The 18455-nt window shown below is 42.4% G+C and overlaps 1 protein-coding gene across 3 annotated transcripts in view; it reads right to left on the bottom strand.

The window, feature by feature from the left end:
- SLIT3 (slit guidance ligand 3) overlaps positions 1–18455 on the bottom strand; it is a 473506-nt gene that overhangs the window by 177534 nt on the left and 277517 nt on the right. For all 3 annotated transcript variants that reach the window (XM_083871948.1, XM_083871949.1, XM_083871950.1), the window contains 2 exons: positions 12082–12153; positions 7564–7727 (listed from right to left, as the gene is read on the bottom strand). In XM_083871948.1, the coding sequence (XP_083728074.1) occupies positions 7564–7727; positions 12082–12153 (236 nt within the window). The remainder of the gene's footprint in view (positions 1–7563; positions 7728–12081; positions 12154–18455) is intronic.

Genomic DNA, 18455 nt, shown 5'->3' with positions numbered 1-18455 from the left:
GTGAGTCACCATCTCCTTCCCTGGGCTGCCTTGGGATTCCACGGACCAGATCCTTTGGCATTTGGAACATGCTAAGGAAGGCAGGGAAAATGAAGACCTTTCCTGAGACAGGCTAGGGTTGCTGCCTCTGACTTTTGCAAGAGGCCTCTGGTAAATTCAAGCTCTTTAAGATGTCTGGAAATTACAGAATAAAATTCTTACAGATCTTTTGAGCTAAACACAATAGCCTGCCATTCCAAGGGGTAAATTCAACAAGCCAGGAGATCCCTTCAGTTTGGCTACGGGGTGTGGGGAGACAGATGGAGATGGTGCTGAAGACAATCTTCCCCTTGATTTATTACAGCTGTGTTAATTATCCAAGAGTGGGAACAGCCTTGCCCTCACAGCTATGGGGTGATAAAGAGTGAGTTGGCTGGTTGGGAGTTAGTTGGAGTGTGTTGGCTGTGCTCTGAGGATGGAGGGACAGGAGCCTGTGTAAGGGACAGAACGGGTGAGGTGGCTGTGCTGGGGACAGGAAGGAGCAAGCTGGAACTGAGGAGAGAAAGAACCAAAGCTGTGTGGAGGTACCTTTGGAGGCTACAGAGAAAAGGTATGGGAGACTTCTAGATAACAAGGTGCTGATGCTTGAAGCCTTCTAATGTTTTACCAAAGCACTTTTGAGTGTTGTGGCTGTCTTGGCAACCACAATGGGGTGTTGGTGCCTAGCTCTCCCAGGGAAGCTGCTCTGGGAACAAGCCACAGCAGTTCTGGCTGCTTCCATTGGGCTCCACAGCTCAGCCTGCCCATCCACAGCTCCTAGTGCCTCTGTCTGAGTGCTCTGAGAAAGGGCAGAGAGGAGCCAGGCAGCAGGGACTGATGGAAAAGCTGTGAGAAACAGCCCTGGGACAGGGAAGGAGGTGCTGGAGCAGATCCTGGTTTCACCTCAGTGCTGTGAGGAGGGGGACTGTGAGCAGCCAACCCACCACAGATGTAATGCCACTCTACATCATCACTAATTTCACCATCAATAAAGCAGAAATTCACACAAACCTGGTGTTGAGTGTATGCAACTTTGTGTTTGTCCCCTATTAATTTCTGCATTTACTTTGTAAGTAGCTCTATGCTTCCTTTCATTACTCTTGTTAATTATGTAGCCATAGATGAGCTGCCAATCACATACATATATTGAACAGAAAAAGTCTAGAGATTTCATGGAAGGCTTCTCCACATACTCAGAGTCAACCCTGTTCTCCTGTATTTACCATGACTACTCTCTGTGAAACAGCTCCAAGCACAGCTGTGGTACTGCCATGAAACATTTTTCTTCTGTACCAAAATACTACCAACATAACTACTCATAAACCACCAGCTTTGGACATTAACATAAAAGCTAATCTTGTTATTATTTTTACAGCAACAGTTCAAAAGCTCAGTGGCTGAATAATTACACCCCAACCTGCCATCATTAAATAAGCATTAAAGGGCTATACATACTGCTCTGGGGAAAAGAGAGCTCCAGAAAAAAAGGCTAATTATAATGAAAGGTAAGACATCATTTTCAGTAATAAAACTAAATTTACTGTAATTAAAAGCCAATTTTCAGCTTTGGTCTTTAAAGAAATATTAAGTGCTGTAATAAATACATATTTATCCTTCAGATTCACAAGATGATCCCCTAAATGAAAAACACCATATGTGGCATCTTACATACTAAGCAAGTCAAGAAGTAAATTCCTGCAGTATGAAACACCATCAGTGCTAGTGCTAGAGTAAATTTAGATTTGTAATAAGAAACTTCATGGAAACTGAAAACAAACAAACTGATAAATAGTGATTAGTATCTCTCCAAATTTCCTATACAATTTCATTTGAGGAGCAACAAACAAATGCACAGTATTGAAATGTTTCTTCAGACTAACTGTTAATGTAAGTTTGTGGTAGTAAATTGTAACATGAGATAAAAATTCCACCAGCATTCCTCAAAAATTTCCCAAGATCCATTTTAAACTGCAATTTTTACCAAAAGGCTTTAAAAGTCATACACACTTCAAATCCTGCCTAGACTCCATGGTAAGAGCACTTACTGCGTCTGGGGATGGTCACAAAAAGCACGAACAGTGAGAAAAGGGCTGCCACTATCTAAGGGGACTCAGAGATCACTCTTTAGGAAAGAGCTCACAGCTGGATGAAGTGGTTAAGGTCTCTCCTAAGAGCAATAAAACAGCTGTACAATGGGGGTGTCCCACAAGGCAGAAAGTGACTATTCATACACACACACACACACAAATGTCTCCTCCTCCTCCCAGACTGCTTATCCAGCTCCTTAAAAATGAGGGCCCACTGGCAGCTCATCTGCATGAACAGGGAGGGACTGCCCAGAGAGGAACCCTCCTCAGGAGCCACTGACCTGCACCAGCAAGACCTGCATCTCTGGAAAGCCTGCGTCCCTGGAAGAACCTGCATCCCAGAAAGACCTGCACCACCAATAAAACTTGCATCCCCAGCAAAACCTGCATCCCAGCAAACAGCCCCTGCCCCTGTCTGGCTTCCAGGAGCATGACTCCCCCATGCTGGCAGTGCCCCCTGCTCCACTGCTGCCCCTGCACACACACCACTGCAGGCTGTTTGAAAAAGGAGCAGATGGGGTAGTTCCCTCCCCATGCACTTTTCCTTTGCCATCTCCTGAACATTCTCATTGAGATGCTCAGCCTGAGGAGTGCTATTTCATTAGCTGCTCACTGTTGGTTGTCTCCTCAGCAACGTGCCATGAAGTTATCAGGAAATGGAGCAAGACAATCTCCTGAGTTCTGTGCTCTGGCCACAGTAACAGCTATGTTTGAAGATTGTTTGACTTCACCCAAACAAATAAATCTGCTTCCTTATTAGGGCTTCCAGTCTGCATGAAGCAGCAGGAAGCTAACGTGTTTTCCTCCTTATTATACCTCAGCTGCAGTCTCACCACATGAATCAGAAAATCCAGATCTTCAACTGAGATTTGGGTCAATCCAGTGTTTTCTCAAAATCAGAATCAGTTTACTTAGCCAGAAAACACTTGGCTGTGGTAATAATTTCTCTCTCGAGTCAATATCAGAGTGAAATTTAAGTTATTTAGTCCAAATTATGCATCCTGATTTTCTTTACATTCTTTGAGACTCTCAGAATGGGAACAAAGGCTCAAGACTTGATCAAAGAAAATTATTTCTAACAGAAAAAGATAACATTGTATGGGTCTACCTTTCTTCTCCTACAATGTATGTTTCATTATTAAAGAAAACTATTTTAGGAAAGTACTAAAAATCACATACTTTAGACTTAAAAATTTCATCAATTGTTAGAAATAGCAGTCTCTGTCTGTGCTGAGAAATCTTACCCAGTCTTCATACTCCAATGTAAACACTGTTCATCCTCAAGCTACTGGCTAAAACTAGAACAGATCTGGTCAGCAGTGAAGTATGCTACTGATCACAGTATGAGGGACAATCCTCCTGTTTAGATGCACAGATATTCTCACATATACACTTAGAAAACCAGAACAATTCATCACTGGAAAAAAAATTCCAAATGGGGTCAGTGCCTTCTGCACAGAGAGCCCTGAAAAAACCAAGGTGCTGCTGATGGCATAACTTCATGAACTCACTGCTTTGTTTGCAAAGCTTTACAGCTGTTGCAGGTGAGAAAACACGTAATAACTTAACATAAATGATCAATATGAAAACTAATTTCAACTTCAATAAGTAAAGAGCAGGTAGAAGAAAAATCAAAGAGCCATAATAAAACTTATATGAGAGGAAAAATGAAATAAAATTACTATCATAAGGAGGTCAGAGGAGGACAAGAGACAGACAAATAAGCAGAGAGAATGTGTTTGAGAGACAGGGAAGGGGAAGTCAGTCCAACAGTGAAACATCTGAGCATGGGAAGGAAGCTGGGTTTGATCCAGGCAAAGATGGGAAAGCCCTAAGAGGTACTAAGCATAAGCCAACCCCCCCCCTTTACTGCTGCCTAAGGGAACATAAAAATAAACATCTCCCAGAATACAGGTAGTATTTCAACTGGCACTGTCTTTGCTTAGTGCATTGTTTTCTTGTCACAGCAGCATGGCAGTGAATGGCAAAGCTATGGTGGATAGAGGAGAAATACGTCCTGCTACCTGTATGAAAGAGATCATGGTACCTGTGTGAAATACACCCTCAATCCATGTAAAATACACCCTCAATCCATGTGAAATACACCCTAAATCCATGTGAAATACACCCTCTGTCCATGTGAAATACACCCTAAATCCATGTGAAATACACCCTCTGTCCATGTGAAATACACCCTCTGTCCATGTGAAATACAGCCTTTATCCATGTGAAATACACCCTCAATCCATGTGAAATACACCCCCTATCCATGTGAAATACACCCCCTATCCATGTGAAATACAGCCCTCTGTCCATGTGAAATACACCCTCTGTCCATGTGAAATACACCCCCTATCCATGTTAAATACACCCTGTATCTTTGTGCAGCACATCAACAACGGGCTCATCCTCTGGTGCCACAAAATTTCCCTTTCTACACATCCCACCTTGTAGGAGAGTTTCTCTCCAAAGGCATCCCAGAGCTCCATAACCAACTGTGCAGGAGGAAGAGTCTGTTTGGAGATTTCTCCAGGAACAGATGGCCTTGAAGGCAGAGGCCCAGGCAGGCTGCTCTGTCAGAGGTGGCTCTGGAGGAGAGATTCTCCTGCAAGGATGGGACAGTTTGCTGAAGGGACCAGCCAGAAGGCCCTGGTGGGTGACTGGAATGCCAGCAGCACTTGGCACTCTCCTCTGATGCTGAGGAGCCATCCAGTCCCAGCCCCACTCTGTCCCTGACCTTTCCCCTCCTCAGTAACACAAATCCAACCAGACATATTTCCAAACCTATCTGCAGACAACTGTGCACTGTTGAATCCTGCACCTTCACTTTAGCTCTGAGCCAAATGCTTGAACAAGAGAAACATAGAATAGCTTTTCCACTGTTCACAGGTGACCTACAAGCACCATTTCAATCAGCTTTTTTACAATTTGTAACATTTTTAACATTTTTGAAAGGCTGACACCCACGTTACACAGGTATGGCTCAGTTTACCTTGATATACCTGCACATAACTCTGACTTCAGCAACATTATCTGGAGAGACTTTGCACCTAATGCAAACACCACGGTGCAGGACACATCCACAGGGAACCCAGCACTTTAGGTTGTATTTATGGCACTTCTCTATCATTATTTCAGTTCTTTTCCCACATGGCATGTAGCATTCAAAATCTGTTTCCAAAGAAACATTTCTCATAAAATTATAAAACATCGCTATTTTTGCATAGGGTTCACAGAATAGTCAGTTTTTCAGTGTTTGTTTCTTCTTTCCCCAAATTATGATTCTACTCTTTCTCCTCTGAAGCATCCAGCAGCACTAGTTTTGAACTGGAATGCTGTGATGAGGCCCATTTCACAGTGAAGGAAAAGCTGAGGCTTTTTTTGCTGCTGTGATATTCCCACTGCCATAAAAACACAAGTGCATGAGATTCTCAACCTATACTTCAACAGAGCAGTTCACCACTTTGTATTTCAGCTCTTCCTACCTGGGAGGCAAAGGTGGCTCTCCCTGCCAGCTCAAGGCTGGTTAGAGTAACTCACAAAATCTTAACTTCTATAAAACTCCTTTGCAGAGGGACAAGTTCAGTTCGCTCTTCACTGCCTGTCCTAGTCTGACTTCATAGTCACACATTAACAAATTATGCTGTAAAATCAGGTATAAGAACTGTAATGGGGAGAAGGGAAGATTTATATCCTCTTTAAACTAGCTGTCCATGTAGGTTTCTATCAAACCAGCATGTACTAAGCTGAGTTCTCAGCTAAATCCACCACTAAAATGAGCTCTCCAAATGAATTTCTTTTTCAGTACATTTCATTTCATTTCCCAAATGAGAGTTACAGGGATACAGTTGATGGACTGTCTCACTGAAAATTTCTTTCCTTGAATTTTCATAATTTTGTATTTTTTACAAAAGCAGGCAAATCTTGAGAGAACGCCTATATCCTCTTGGTCCAACAGGGAACTGTTAAAAACCCTGTCACTTTTAGAAGTCATAGTCTGCACAGACAGCCCCATTTAAATGAGTTCTGTTCACATTACATTTCTCATTCAGCAATTATTATCTCTTCTCTTGACTTAAACAACTCATTTTTCCTCCACTTCACTGTATCATAAATCCAAATAGCTGAACTCATGCTCCATCTGAAACTTCATTTCATGAGAGGGAAAAAAAAAAAAAAGCTATGGTTGCCTCTGGTAAAATTAGCTTCTGCTAATAGCTTCATTCATTTATCCATTTGTTTTATCCTTCCTCTCCCAAGACTGTTACATTTCTAAACTTTTTCTTTAGTTAAACTTTTGATGCAACTTATGAGATACTCTGCCTATCATCTCCACAACAGTGTAGAAGCTGCTCAGCATTCTGAAATATCATGTCCAATGAGCACTATGCCCAACTTAATTTTCCATGTGCCATAACACTTCTGCAGACCTTTGGGCTAGGCGTCAATTAACCATGGCTGAGTGGGCTCAAACCTTTCTTCTTTCTCTAAATGCAACTGTTTCTCTTACTCTGTCACATGTAAATGGAATGACAGAAAAAGGGCATTCTTAAAACATCTCTGGCATGAGCCAATCCATATACCCATGAGACAAAGCCTTGGGGCTCACAGGCTGTGAGATAAGAAACAAAACAGCACAAAATTCACAGTCTGTCAAGGTGCAGACTCAGCATCTCCGTAACAAGCCCCCTGTGTCACCATAGGGGCTGCAAAACTACCTCCAAACTTATGTCTGGTGTCTTTTTTTTCCACACCATACACATTGCCATGTTGCTCCTCCACCCCATCCTTCCTTTCAACTCAACTCAGAGATTTCTTTTAACACTTTTTGTCTTTTTCTCTTTTGTTCTTTTTCTCCTTATTTTAGGAAACTGCATTTCTATCCTACAAGAGCCAAGTGCAGTTCCAGGGACTTGATGAATAGGCCCAACATACAGACACATGATTTGTGAGTATCATCAGCCCCATTTATCACCGTGGAAACTTGTACAACAGCAAAGTGCATTGGCTCCCTAAGAATCCCTGTTTCAGTCCCTGGGATAAAATCTGCTCCTCGTGTTCTAAAGTCCAATCATTTGTCAACAGACTCAGATTTGCATTTTCTATTTTCTTTCTTTTGTATTCCAGTCAGCTGTAGAGCTCTTCCCTTGAGAAATACCAAATTATCCACACTTAATTGATTTCTTATGTTGATATCATTGGCAGTGTTAAAGCAGAAGAAGTAATTTGAGAACCTAAACATTAACTGGAATCCAATAATTCTCACAAAGCTGAAAAAACCAACAATTTCATCTCCTCCCATACAGTTTAGCGACAACAAAAACAAACAGGATTGTCATTGTCTGCATTCAAACGTGACACGGCCGTTTTCCAGGCTGCTCTTTTTTTTTTTTTTATGGCAACAGTGATATGAGCTAGATAAAGGAATAGATAACAGAAAGATAATAGGCACCATTACCAGAGCAGACAAAGTCCTTCTTCTGCACCTCAGCCACGAGGAAGCCGCGCAGGCCGACGGGTGCCAGGCAGAAGGTGAACTGGCCGATGGTGCGGCGCTGGCGCAGCCAGTCCGACAGCCAGGCCAGGTGGCAGTCACAGTGCAGGAAGTTGGAGTGCAGCCGCCTGCAGGACACACAGCAAACAAACCCACTGTTACTGGGGGATGAACAAAAACCAAAAACCCAAAAGACAAAATAAAACACACCAAGAGAGCCATCAAGCGCCAGCCTGCCCCGCTCCCTGCTGCCATTTCAGTGGGACCACTGTAGGCTCTTGCTTACAGATGAGTCATTGAGTGTCCTCGTTGCCATGGGATGTTATACAAAGGTCAGATGTAAATCTGTGCTATTATCTTTAATGTTTTCAAAAAATTAAGTTCAATAATGATCCAGCTACAGCTGGCCATTCTAGACACAAAAATATGCAGAATTTCAGATTGCACCGTGTAATCACTTTGTCTGTGATTTCATGTCAGAAAGAACTGCATGGATGTGGTATCTCTGAGTGAATGACTTGTTAAACATGAGGACCAGGCTGAAGAACAGGATGATGAGAGATTCTTCCTCTTCTCCATCCGTTGGGGAGAGGTGGAGAGAGAAAACCTCTCCACGTTAGCTCAGTTGATTGGAGCAGGCTGTTAATAACACCAAGGTTGTGTGTCTGATCCCTGTTATGGGCCATTCACTGAAAACTTGGACTTGATAACTCTTATGGATCCCTTCCAACCTAGAATATTCTAGGAAAAGACAGGCAAAATAAAACTTCAGAGGGTACTGATACCATTTCTGTTCCTGTGATGCCTGTACAAGTTCACCAATGCTCTTTTTCCTGTAGTAATTTAACACAAATACAAGGTATCTAGACAGGAATTTTCAACTCATGAAAGATCCACTCATGGGTAACTCCCTGCCCAGCCTGCTCCATGCCTGACACCAGGGACTGCAGAACCATTATCACATCTGCAAAATGCTGATGGTTCAGGGAACAAATCTGGTCATTTAAATAGCTACCAAACTTCAGGTCAAAACAAAAGTCCAGGACATTAATTCATTCCTGTAATGACTCATGCATTTGCAGTGTTGCACCAAATGAAATGATGAACCAGATTAAAAATCCTGTCAGAAATGGTTAGACAAAGCATTATTCACTAATATTACAGGCACACAGTTGCTGTGCACCAGATTTAGCCTTGTCCATCCTCCAAAGAAATGAAATGCCTGTCTGTGAGCTGTCCTTACAGCACAGCAGCAGCTCAGCTCAGCACTGGCGCCCGGGCTGACAGTCCCCAGATTTGTATGTCTGGGATGGACAGCCACAATAAAGAAAAAAATACCCCCACAAATCTGGAACTGAGAGTTTATCCTGTAGAGATGGAAAGCACTAATCTCCTGGGAGTACTGTAAAATGTAATTGTTCTACAAGGATGGCTGGAAGACCTTGAGCTTAGGGATTGTGAAGCTCTTTAATTGAAGCTGCAGTCAGATTTCTAGTAAAATGTTTAGCTGTTATAAACCATTAATCTGCCTTTTTGTTGAAGATCAAATAAATACATAAATATAATCAAGCCAGAAATCATCCTATGTAAGATTTGGTTGTAACCCAAGAGAGTCAGTGTTCCATTCACATTCTCAGTCTCATCCTTCCCCCCACAGCAGCCAACAATGGATCACCTTCCTTGTGGAGCTGAGCTCATCCCATGCCATTCCCTGCACCCCTGTATGCAGGCATGAGTGAGAAAAGCACAAGTGCACTAAAAGGACCAGGGTTAGGCCGTTTTCCAGTTCTGTGAAACTGGAGGGTTTTTTCCCCTCACTAAACTGATTTATCTGGGGTTTGGGGGCTCCTGTTTCAGCAGTGCAAACCTACCAGCTCTCTGCCTCAGCAGAGCCCTCCGTGTCATCATCTCAAGGCTTTTGGCACAGCTACTTCATGGTTTGCTTTGGAGAGATCATTAAGTGAACCCTATCTTAACAAAGCAGCCTATCAGAATATATTTTTGATAATTACATTAATAAATACAGCCTCAAGAAGACTTTTCACAGTACTTCAAAAGCATTATAAACCAATTCCCTGGGAACACAAAAACCACTGAAGTGCTTTCACACATCTTTAGTTTATTCTTAAATTAAAAAAAAAATAAAAGAAATAATGTAATTACCTGTCTCAGCAGTAATTCACAGATGCAGAGACAACAGGACATTAAGCAAATAGGTAGAGGGAACATGCTTTATCATAAATAAAGCTGTTTCAAGCAAAGGAAAGCAGATCAATAAAAACTAATTCCTGTCACTTCCAATCAAGGCTAAAAATCGATGAAACTTAAGAACAGAAAAGACAGTTAACTAAAAAATCTTAGCACAGAAGAGCTGATTTCAGTAAAGAATTCTTCAATGCTTCAAATGCTTCAAGTCTTCTGGCATTTTACCCTTTTTTTTTCTTTCCTCTCAGTGCTCATGTTGAAGGTTAATATACTTCTGATATTTTCTTCTCCATTCTACAACAGGCAGATTGTTTTGAGAGCCACGAAGAAAAGCTGTTTATTCACAGAACCCTCAGCACAAGTATCTGCAGCAGGAGCATCCCCAAATGTCCTGCTAATGGATCTCACCAGAGTGCACAGGAGACACAAAGGAAAACACTGTGCACACTGCACTGGGCCTCAGCTGATGGGAACGAGGCCTCATCTCTGTTTAAGGAACATTCAGAGCAGAGATTTCCTACAAAAATTTTCCAAAAAGAAAAGGCACATCTACGCCTTTGTGAGGCTATTCGAGAAGATGGACACACTGATGACCATTTTTTAAGAAAACAGTAGACTCGCCAAACTGTGAGGAACATCATTAATGATCCCATTTCCAACAAGCAACTCTAGAGAATATTTACATCTTCTCCTAAACAGTATCTTTATACAAATTCCTGTTGACCTGCTAGAGGTACTGCGTATTATTTGGCAACCTTTGGGGACTGAAACCTGTCATTTGATATTGATGAAACTGACTTTACAGAAAAGCAGGTGAATGAATACAAATGCAAGTTTGCTAAAGTTGTCCTTTTATCCACAGACCCTAAATTAAATTTCAAACAAATCCTTTTATAGTGGGGCAGCATTCATGTTCTATAAAACGTGTCTCTCAGAATTCAATAGAAAAGCTTCCCTTTATAAATCCTATTTATGACTTCCTTCCCTTTTTTTCCTTTTCTTTTTCTTCCCCTTAATTACAGCAGAGGGGGATTAGTCAGTGTAAGTCTCTAGGGAGCTATATACAAAGCCATCTCTGAAATTAAACTAAAAGGAAAATGGCAGAAGGCACTGAAGGCACTGAGCTCTGCTAACAGACAAGAATGGCTAATCTGGAAAAGCCAGACAAATTTTCTGGACCACTGTGACTGAGTAAGAAAAGGCAAAACTCCAGGAACCTTAACTCTACACCTTTATCTTCTTTAGCCATTCTCTTCTAAAAGACAAACATCTCTTTTCCATTTAATTATTTACATTAAGATCTAATAATGTCATCATTTGATGAAGAATGCAAATTGAAGTCAGAGGTTATCTTACAGAGATTGACATAAGAAAGAACCATTTTTCTTCAGTTCTGTTAATTTATTTAATATGATTTTACACATGCATGCATAACATCCTTGAAGTATTGTATTTTTTCAGTGGCACAGAAAATTTTCAGGCCAGCTACTATTTCCCTTTCTATGCCTTTAGAATTAAATACATCTTGGATGAGTTTGAGAATCTGGAGGAAAAACAGGGGTGCTTTGTTTAGATGTGACTTCTCCTGAAGCTGCATATTCCCTAAAGGAATTTAAAGAAATAATTTACTTAAGGAAATGGTTTTGGTAGGCCATGACTAAATTATACAAATGCTTAGTCTAATTTCACAGTCTTTGTATTTTGATCTACTAAAAAACAGAGCTTTTCCAGTGCAATGGCATGCAGCTCAAAAACAAATGGATTTGATAAGAGAAGCTTCTATAAAAATATCCATCAGAATAAGTGACATTTTGTTTCAGAAAGTATCTGGAAAGATGCTTTTCTCATGTTCTTTAAAAATGCCTTGTTTCAGAAATTAGTATTTTGAATTTGAAAAGAATAAATGGGTTTTAAACGCAGGATATTAACAAAATTCAATAATTTGATCCATCTGAGCAGTTTTTTTATGATCTTGCTGATGCTCCAGCTTGGAACACATTTCACATTATGGATTTTCCCATAGGGGGAAAAAACAAGCCAGTTTATTTTCTGGGTAAATTCAAAACCTTAATAAAACTGACTCTTATTTAATGCAGCTCCAGAACAGGAGCTCTCAGGGCTCCCTTCACAGCCCTACCTGGGCTCCCCAGCCCTGCAGCCATCCAGGGCCCTGGGGCAGCCTGAGGGACTGAAATGGGATTATCACAGGTGACAAATAGTCAAAAGATTGGCTTCCAGCACCAGGATTGTATTATAGTATGAGAAGATCCTACTCACAGAGTCCTGATCTTTGGCATGTGATTGAAGCTGGTGACAGGAATGCGGGTGATGTTGTTGTTGTTGAGGGTACTGTTAGGAGAGAAAAGAGAGAACACATTGATCAAGTATTTCCATTTCTTCACCAACACACCATTTACAGAAACAACCAGTTAAAATTCTTGGCAAGAAGCAAGACACACTCCCCAATAGCTGTGACAATTTGTGACATACATGAAAGACACTGCTCAGGGAAAGCAACCAACAGCAGCACCAGGATGGCTGGAAGTCACTGTTTACCAGTCTGGGTAATGAGGGCTGGAGAGGATGAGTTTTTATCAACTACTGGAACAGATCCAGACCTGTCTGTTCAGCTGCCACTTTGTCTGAAAACCCAGCGCAGCCTGAGTGGGGGTCAGCAGACTTGGGCACAACATTTAAAGGCAGTTTGAAGGACTTGGAGGTGCTGAGACCAAAAAAGAGCTGCTGGTTCTCCCAGGCTCGTTAGCACAGGCTGCTGACACTGCCAGACAGCTCCCACTGCTCCTTGGAAACACCCGGATGGATGGGCTTCATCTACTCCCTCTCCTCAGGAAAAATATATGGGGAGTGGAGCTGCCTGGAATAAAGCATGTCCTGAGCCAGGCACGGAAGGATTGCTGCTGCTCTGTCAAAGCACAGCCTGAAGAGACAATCTGGGCTGCTGGAGGGACCCCCTTGGAGCTTCTCAGGAAGAATGAACTGAGATTACCATCAGCTGAGTGTGCTGCTCCCATTTGTGGAGCTCCTAATTATATCAATGACTCTCCAGCAAATTAGAAGCTATGAAGTTTATCAAGATAGCACAGGAAATGGAAAGCACTTTAACAGGGTGTAATTGCCGTGCTAAAAGTGCACTGAGTCTGCAAACACAGTAGCCCAGCTTGTCATGAGAATGGACAGGGCTGGTGACCGCTCAGTGTCCCAGCGTGGCCAGTCCTGCCACTGCCTGTTTGACACAGGGCCACTCTGACAAAGGCTTCTGTGTGTTTATGTATGTGCTGAAGAATACATAAACACGTACTCACTGAAACAACCCGGGCACATCATCCCTCCCTGAACTGCTCAGCTATTCCAATGTCATGTATTTATACAGGACATTTCATCAAAAGCTCTAGAAAAGTCTTCCAGGAGTTAACTCTCTTTCTTGGTCATCTGCCAATTCAAAAACCATTTTTACAATTCTGCCTAGAAATCCCTTGGCAGAGCCATCATCTAAAACATCAGCAGATTACAGCTAATTAGATTTTACCCCATTAAGACTGGGTTTTGGGTACACAGGAAGACACACACACTCATGGGCAAAGCCAGGAGGTTGCAGGGTGCCCTGGCAGGAGCAGGGTGGGAGCAGCTCTGACACTGGCAGCTTGCTTTGCTGCTGCTGCTGTGCTGCACCCTGTCAGGACAGCACCCTCTGAGCAGGATCAGAGCTGGTATTCCAGCACTGAGCTGCACCAGATGGATGTGCACTGGCAATCTGGAGCCAGCTTAGGGGCTGACATACCCATGACAGCAGCAAACTGCACCAGCACAGCAAAACCACCCTTCCTTTCCAAATCTGTGAGCAGGGAGAGTTACGTCAGTAAAAGCAGAGTTTTGAAAATCTGGAATCTGAGATCTGCTGCCAGAGATCTGTATCAGTCAAGTCACACATGTTCACACACCAGGCTGATAAGAGATGTCAGTTTAGCACATGATAACTTATAGTATAACATGTAGTATTCATTCCAGATCCTCTGGAAAACGTAAAAGATATTAAAAACTGGACAAGAAACACAGAGCCAAGTATTGGGACCAATGGGGACACAAACCACTGGGTTTGTGGATTCAGGTTCTCAATATGCAAGGACTCAAAGGCAGCCTACTAAAAATGTAAAGGGCAAGATGAAGAGGGAAACACTGTCAACTTCAGCAGGAGAGCTGGAAGTCAGCTCCTGGAGCTGCCAGCCCTCTGCCAGCTGTGCCTCCCAGCCTGCAGGGCTGTGCTGTGGCTGCAGTGCTGGCAGTGAGCACCCTGAGCATCAGTGCTCATCAGCAGGGCTGGAACTCTGCCCCTCAACCCCTGAAAGGTCCCAGTGACAACTCACGTCCCACTGGGGCAGATTACAGGGTGTAAAACGAACCTCTCTGTCATACAATTGCTCCATTACCTTATTTACCAATGATGTAACCAAATCCTTTTGTGGTCAGTGAGGCAAAAACAAGCCTGAACAACAATTTCATAAAGTGCACAACCCCACTGAGAGTACATGAATATATACATCACCACACCCACCCTTCAGTATCTGTATGTGTTCGCTCTTTACAGGTTGGGAAGTTCAAACAGGGCTCAGAAATGGAATTTGTAATTTCACCACGATTTTTTCCCCTGTACATAAAAATATAATTCTGAGGCAAACCCCCTGCCTTAGCTGTCTGTTACTTTGAAATGAGTTATGCACTCGGATGGTGATAGATAAAAGCCACACGTAAAGTCACCTCACAAACATTAAATCACAGATGTAGCTGAAGTCTGAATCAGTCACACACAGCACTACGGGAGTCACTGGGGGCCATAGGAATTCAAGAGAGATATTTCTATCGATTCCTAGAGGATATGGATTGGATTCAGGCAGAATAGGCTGTGACTGTGAGCCTCCTCCTGCACTGAGGGCAGAGAACACATCCCTGTCTCCCAGTGCAATTCATCTGCATGCAGAAAGGTCACCCGTTACTGCCTGACTTGATGATTCAAAAATATTTTAAAAGTTCTTAAAACATATCACACAGCGTTTCTGCTCACAGGATATCAAATGAGAGTGGCTCAGGTTTTGCAAAGGTTTCAAATACTTGCTTGTTTTCAAATAAGCAAAGGTTTCCCACAGCTCATTGACAAATATATAACCCTCCTTCTAAGAACAGTAAATCAGTGCTGAATTAATATTCTCCTTAAACACAAATTTCAGGGATAACTCTAGCAGACAGCTACTGCACAGATAACTTAGTAGAAGACTATTTCATTGATATTTAAATGTTAACCATAATGAAGGCAATAAAACATCTATGATAACAGCAATTATTTCAGGACAGAGGAGGCCAAACACTGCAAAGGGCACTAATTGCCAGTGAAATGTCTGCACTACAGCCCAGCTGGAGCTGCAGGAATTTAACCCTGCTGCTCTGCCTGCACAGCACTCAGCTCCCAGGCTGCAGGAATTCTGCAATGGGAATGTGCTCAGGTAGAGATGTGTTCTAGAGACATCCTGCAAAGCTTTCCATCATGCACATGGTTCTTTCCTAGCAATGATTTTTTAAGGAATGTGTCCTGACAGGGATGAACACACGATACAGCAGCATTTTTAGTACATGTAGGGAAAAAATAAATTCTGCTCCAGTTGTCTGCTGGCTGCTCCAAGGTGCTAGTCTCAGACTGATCCACCCAAAATTCAAATCCATAGAAAGAGATTTGTAAATACCAGGAAGCTGTGAGAAATAGGAATTCCAGAATCTTCTGACTCCTCCAATACCATATGGAGACACATATTCTGCTGAGAGGTCCTCAGCCTTAAACCTCCCATCTCTTCCAGAACCTCTGAAAAAGCACTGTCCTCTCATTTGGAAGTCCTCTCTCTGTAAACTATTCACACCCAAAATGCTGACTCAGGAACCTGGGCTTACAGACAATATTATTTATGCCAGCCAACTTCCCACCTTGGGCTGTGATCCTTGTCAGATCTTGCAGGGTAAGCAGAAGCAGACTGCAGCAGCCCTAAGGATCCTCCAAGGACTACTTGGGAGATGCATAACGTGAGATCAGCAGTCTTTGAGGTGGCACATCCTCCACCAGGGTGAACTGTCAGAGTCCCACTGACTCCAATTTACAGCCCCAGAGGAGCTGCTCTCCTCAATCACTGCTCTGCCAGTTCCCCAAACTGGCTACAGGCACGCGTGGAGCTGCCTTCCTCCTCTGAAAAATAAGGCTGATTTATAGCCCCTACTAATCAGTATTTTCCTAAAGGAAAGAGTGCTCAGTCTGCAGTCCTGTCACCATTTGAAAACAATTACTTATCTCCTTCCTCAAACTTTTGGTGTAAATTTAATTCCATGCTGTTGCATTTTTGTTCTCTTCTGACTTGCTCCAAATTCATGAACACCACTGCAGTTCCCTGACACAGAGCTGGTAATTCCAGACTCAATGGAAGTACATTAAAATCACTAACCTGCAGAAATGAGTGGCGTGTCAGTGGTTTTTTCAATAATATTAATGCATTATCCTTTACATCTTTCTCCATCTTGCACAGGACTGATTAGAGTGAGAAAAAGCCAATACTCCTAATTCTAGAAGAAATCACACAACTTTTATGGCAGAGGCCTTGAGAAAAAATGAAACTACTTAAATTTTGAACCCAACTAATAAGGCAAGTATTTAATTTTAAAAACTCGGAAACTCTAAGCACCCTTTCAGGTCCCTTGGAGTAATTCAGAGAACAGAAATCCCAGGCTGCCAGCTCAACATTCAATCTCAATTCTGTAAATCACAGACTACACAGACATTTTGCTTCCCTTACTTAGAATTCAATTAATATAATTAGGAGCATATAATAAACATCAGAATGCCTGTCAACTTCTTCATCTGAAATCACACCTTCACGACAACAGAGCTACATGCTCTAATCTGGTTTAGTACCAAACAGATCTCCTCTGACAGAAAATGTTACACAACACAGCAGAAATATCTGAAACATTAACTATTTAGTAAAAAGTGACTGTCCTAACATTCTCCAGTCACACTTCAAGTGGGAAAATACACAGGAGGGTTAGTTTTTTTTTGTTTAACATGCAATACTGGTGACAATACCACCTGCTACATCCCAGCTTAAAAAAAATCCTCTGGTATTCTAGTTGATCATTGACAAAAGGAAAAAAAAACCACCCTATGCAGATGTCCATTTTTCTAAGTGTAAGGCATTTTCATAATGTGCATCAGTACAAGCCACAGTGATGATGCTTCTCTCAACCTGAAAGATTCAACTGAAAGGGGCAGGGGAGAAAGGGGCACCTGTTGGGTGCTGAAGATGCCCTTTGCTACTTGTCAGTAACAGAGACTGGTTTCCTTCCCATTCCACATCTGCAGCTGATTAGCAAAACAGCTAATCAAACTGAGAAATTTAATTCAAACTTCATTTAAATTGAGAAAACACTTTTCCCCAAGGGCTTAGCAAGCATATCTCACAGTTACTAGAGGCCTGCTGTGCTGGCCATTCAGGGTTTTGATCTACACCAGGCTGCTATTGTGTCACATTTGGCTGACCATGGGACACCACAGCATTTGCAAAATTCTCAGAGAGAAAGAAAAATTCAGACCCATTTACTGAGAGGTAAATGGAGAAAGAGATCTACAAAGGCACCATCTCATGTACTGGATTATTGCTGGGTTTGAATGCCTTTTGTGTTTGGGCAGTATAGGTTCTTTCCAGGTTTTTAACACACAGGATTTGCTATCAGGAATCCTACAAACTCCAGCCCTTCAAATGTGTCTGTGGGCTTCACACCAAGTTAAACAACAATGTTCAGTTCCTTTTCCCACTCAAAACTCTCCCAACGCACTGTGAAAAGCAGTGCTGGGTTACCTCCCCCTGTGATAAACCTGGGTTTTGAAGGTGAGACACTGTCAGGGAGCAGCAAAGCAAAGGGGAGAGGCTGGAGGGGCTGAGCTGTGCCAGGCCCTGCAGCATTGGTAACACGAACAACTAACATTTCCTTCTGTCTTCTCCAATTATCCCACTGCTCTGTCATGGGGTGCTCCTGGCTGGGTGTGTAATCCCCGTGCTGTGTGTCCATAACACCATGTAATTGGGCTTAATGCAAGATTATTATCCATGTGCATGCAATGGATAGCTACAAATGGTGTGTAGCAGGCTGAGAACGTTCCCAGGAGTGAATTACTGTCATAGTCCCTGATTACTGCTTCTCCCACCACTGCCATGGCTCCCAGCTCCTATCCCCAGTGCAGCTATACATACACTAAATGAGACCAGGAAATTCATTCAGATTTAACCACGGCATCTCCAAGCATAATTAAGCCTCTCATGCTAAGAGTTTTTTTGATAATGTTACTTCTACTCAGAAGTGGGTGAAGTGAGGCAAAAAAAAAAAAAAAACAACCTAAAAAAAAAAAAAAAAAAAAAAAAAAACCTAGCAAGCTGAACAGCTCTAAGTTGCCAGTGAAGCTCAGAAGACAACCCCAACCACTCTGTCCCTGGCAGTGCCAGAAACATGACTTACCCAAAATCTCAAAGCTTTGGGGGATGTCAGTGTGTGCAGTGATGGTAAATAAAAGTGAAGGAATCTTGAGCCTAGGCAGGATTAGACATCAC

The sequence above is a fragment of the Zosterops lateralis genome (assembly GCF_965231275.1).
Source record: "Zosterops lateralis genome assembly, chromosome: 14".
In the NCBI taxonomy this organism is placed as follows: Eukaryota; Metazoa; Chordata; class Aves; order Passeriformes; family Zosteropidae; genus Zosterops; species Zosterops lateralis.
This window is presented reverse-complemented; position numbering and strand designations above follow the sequence as displayed.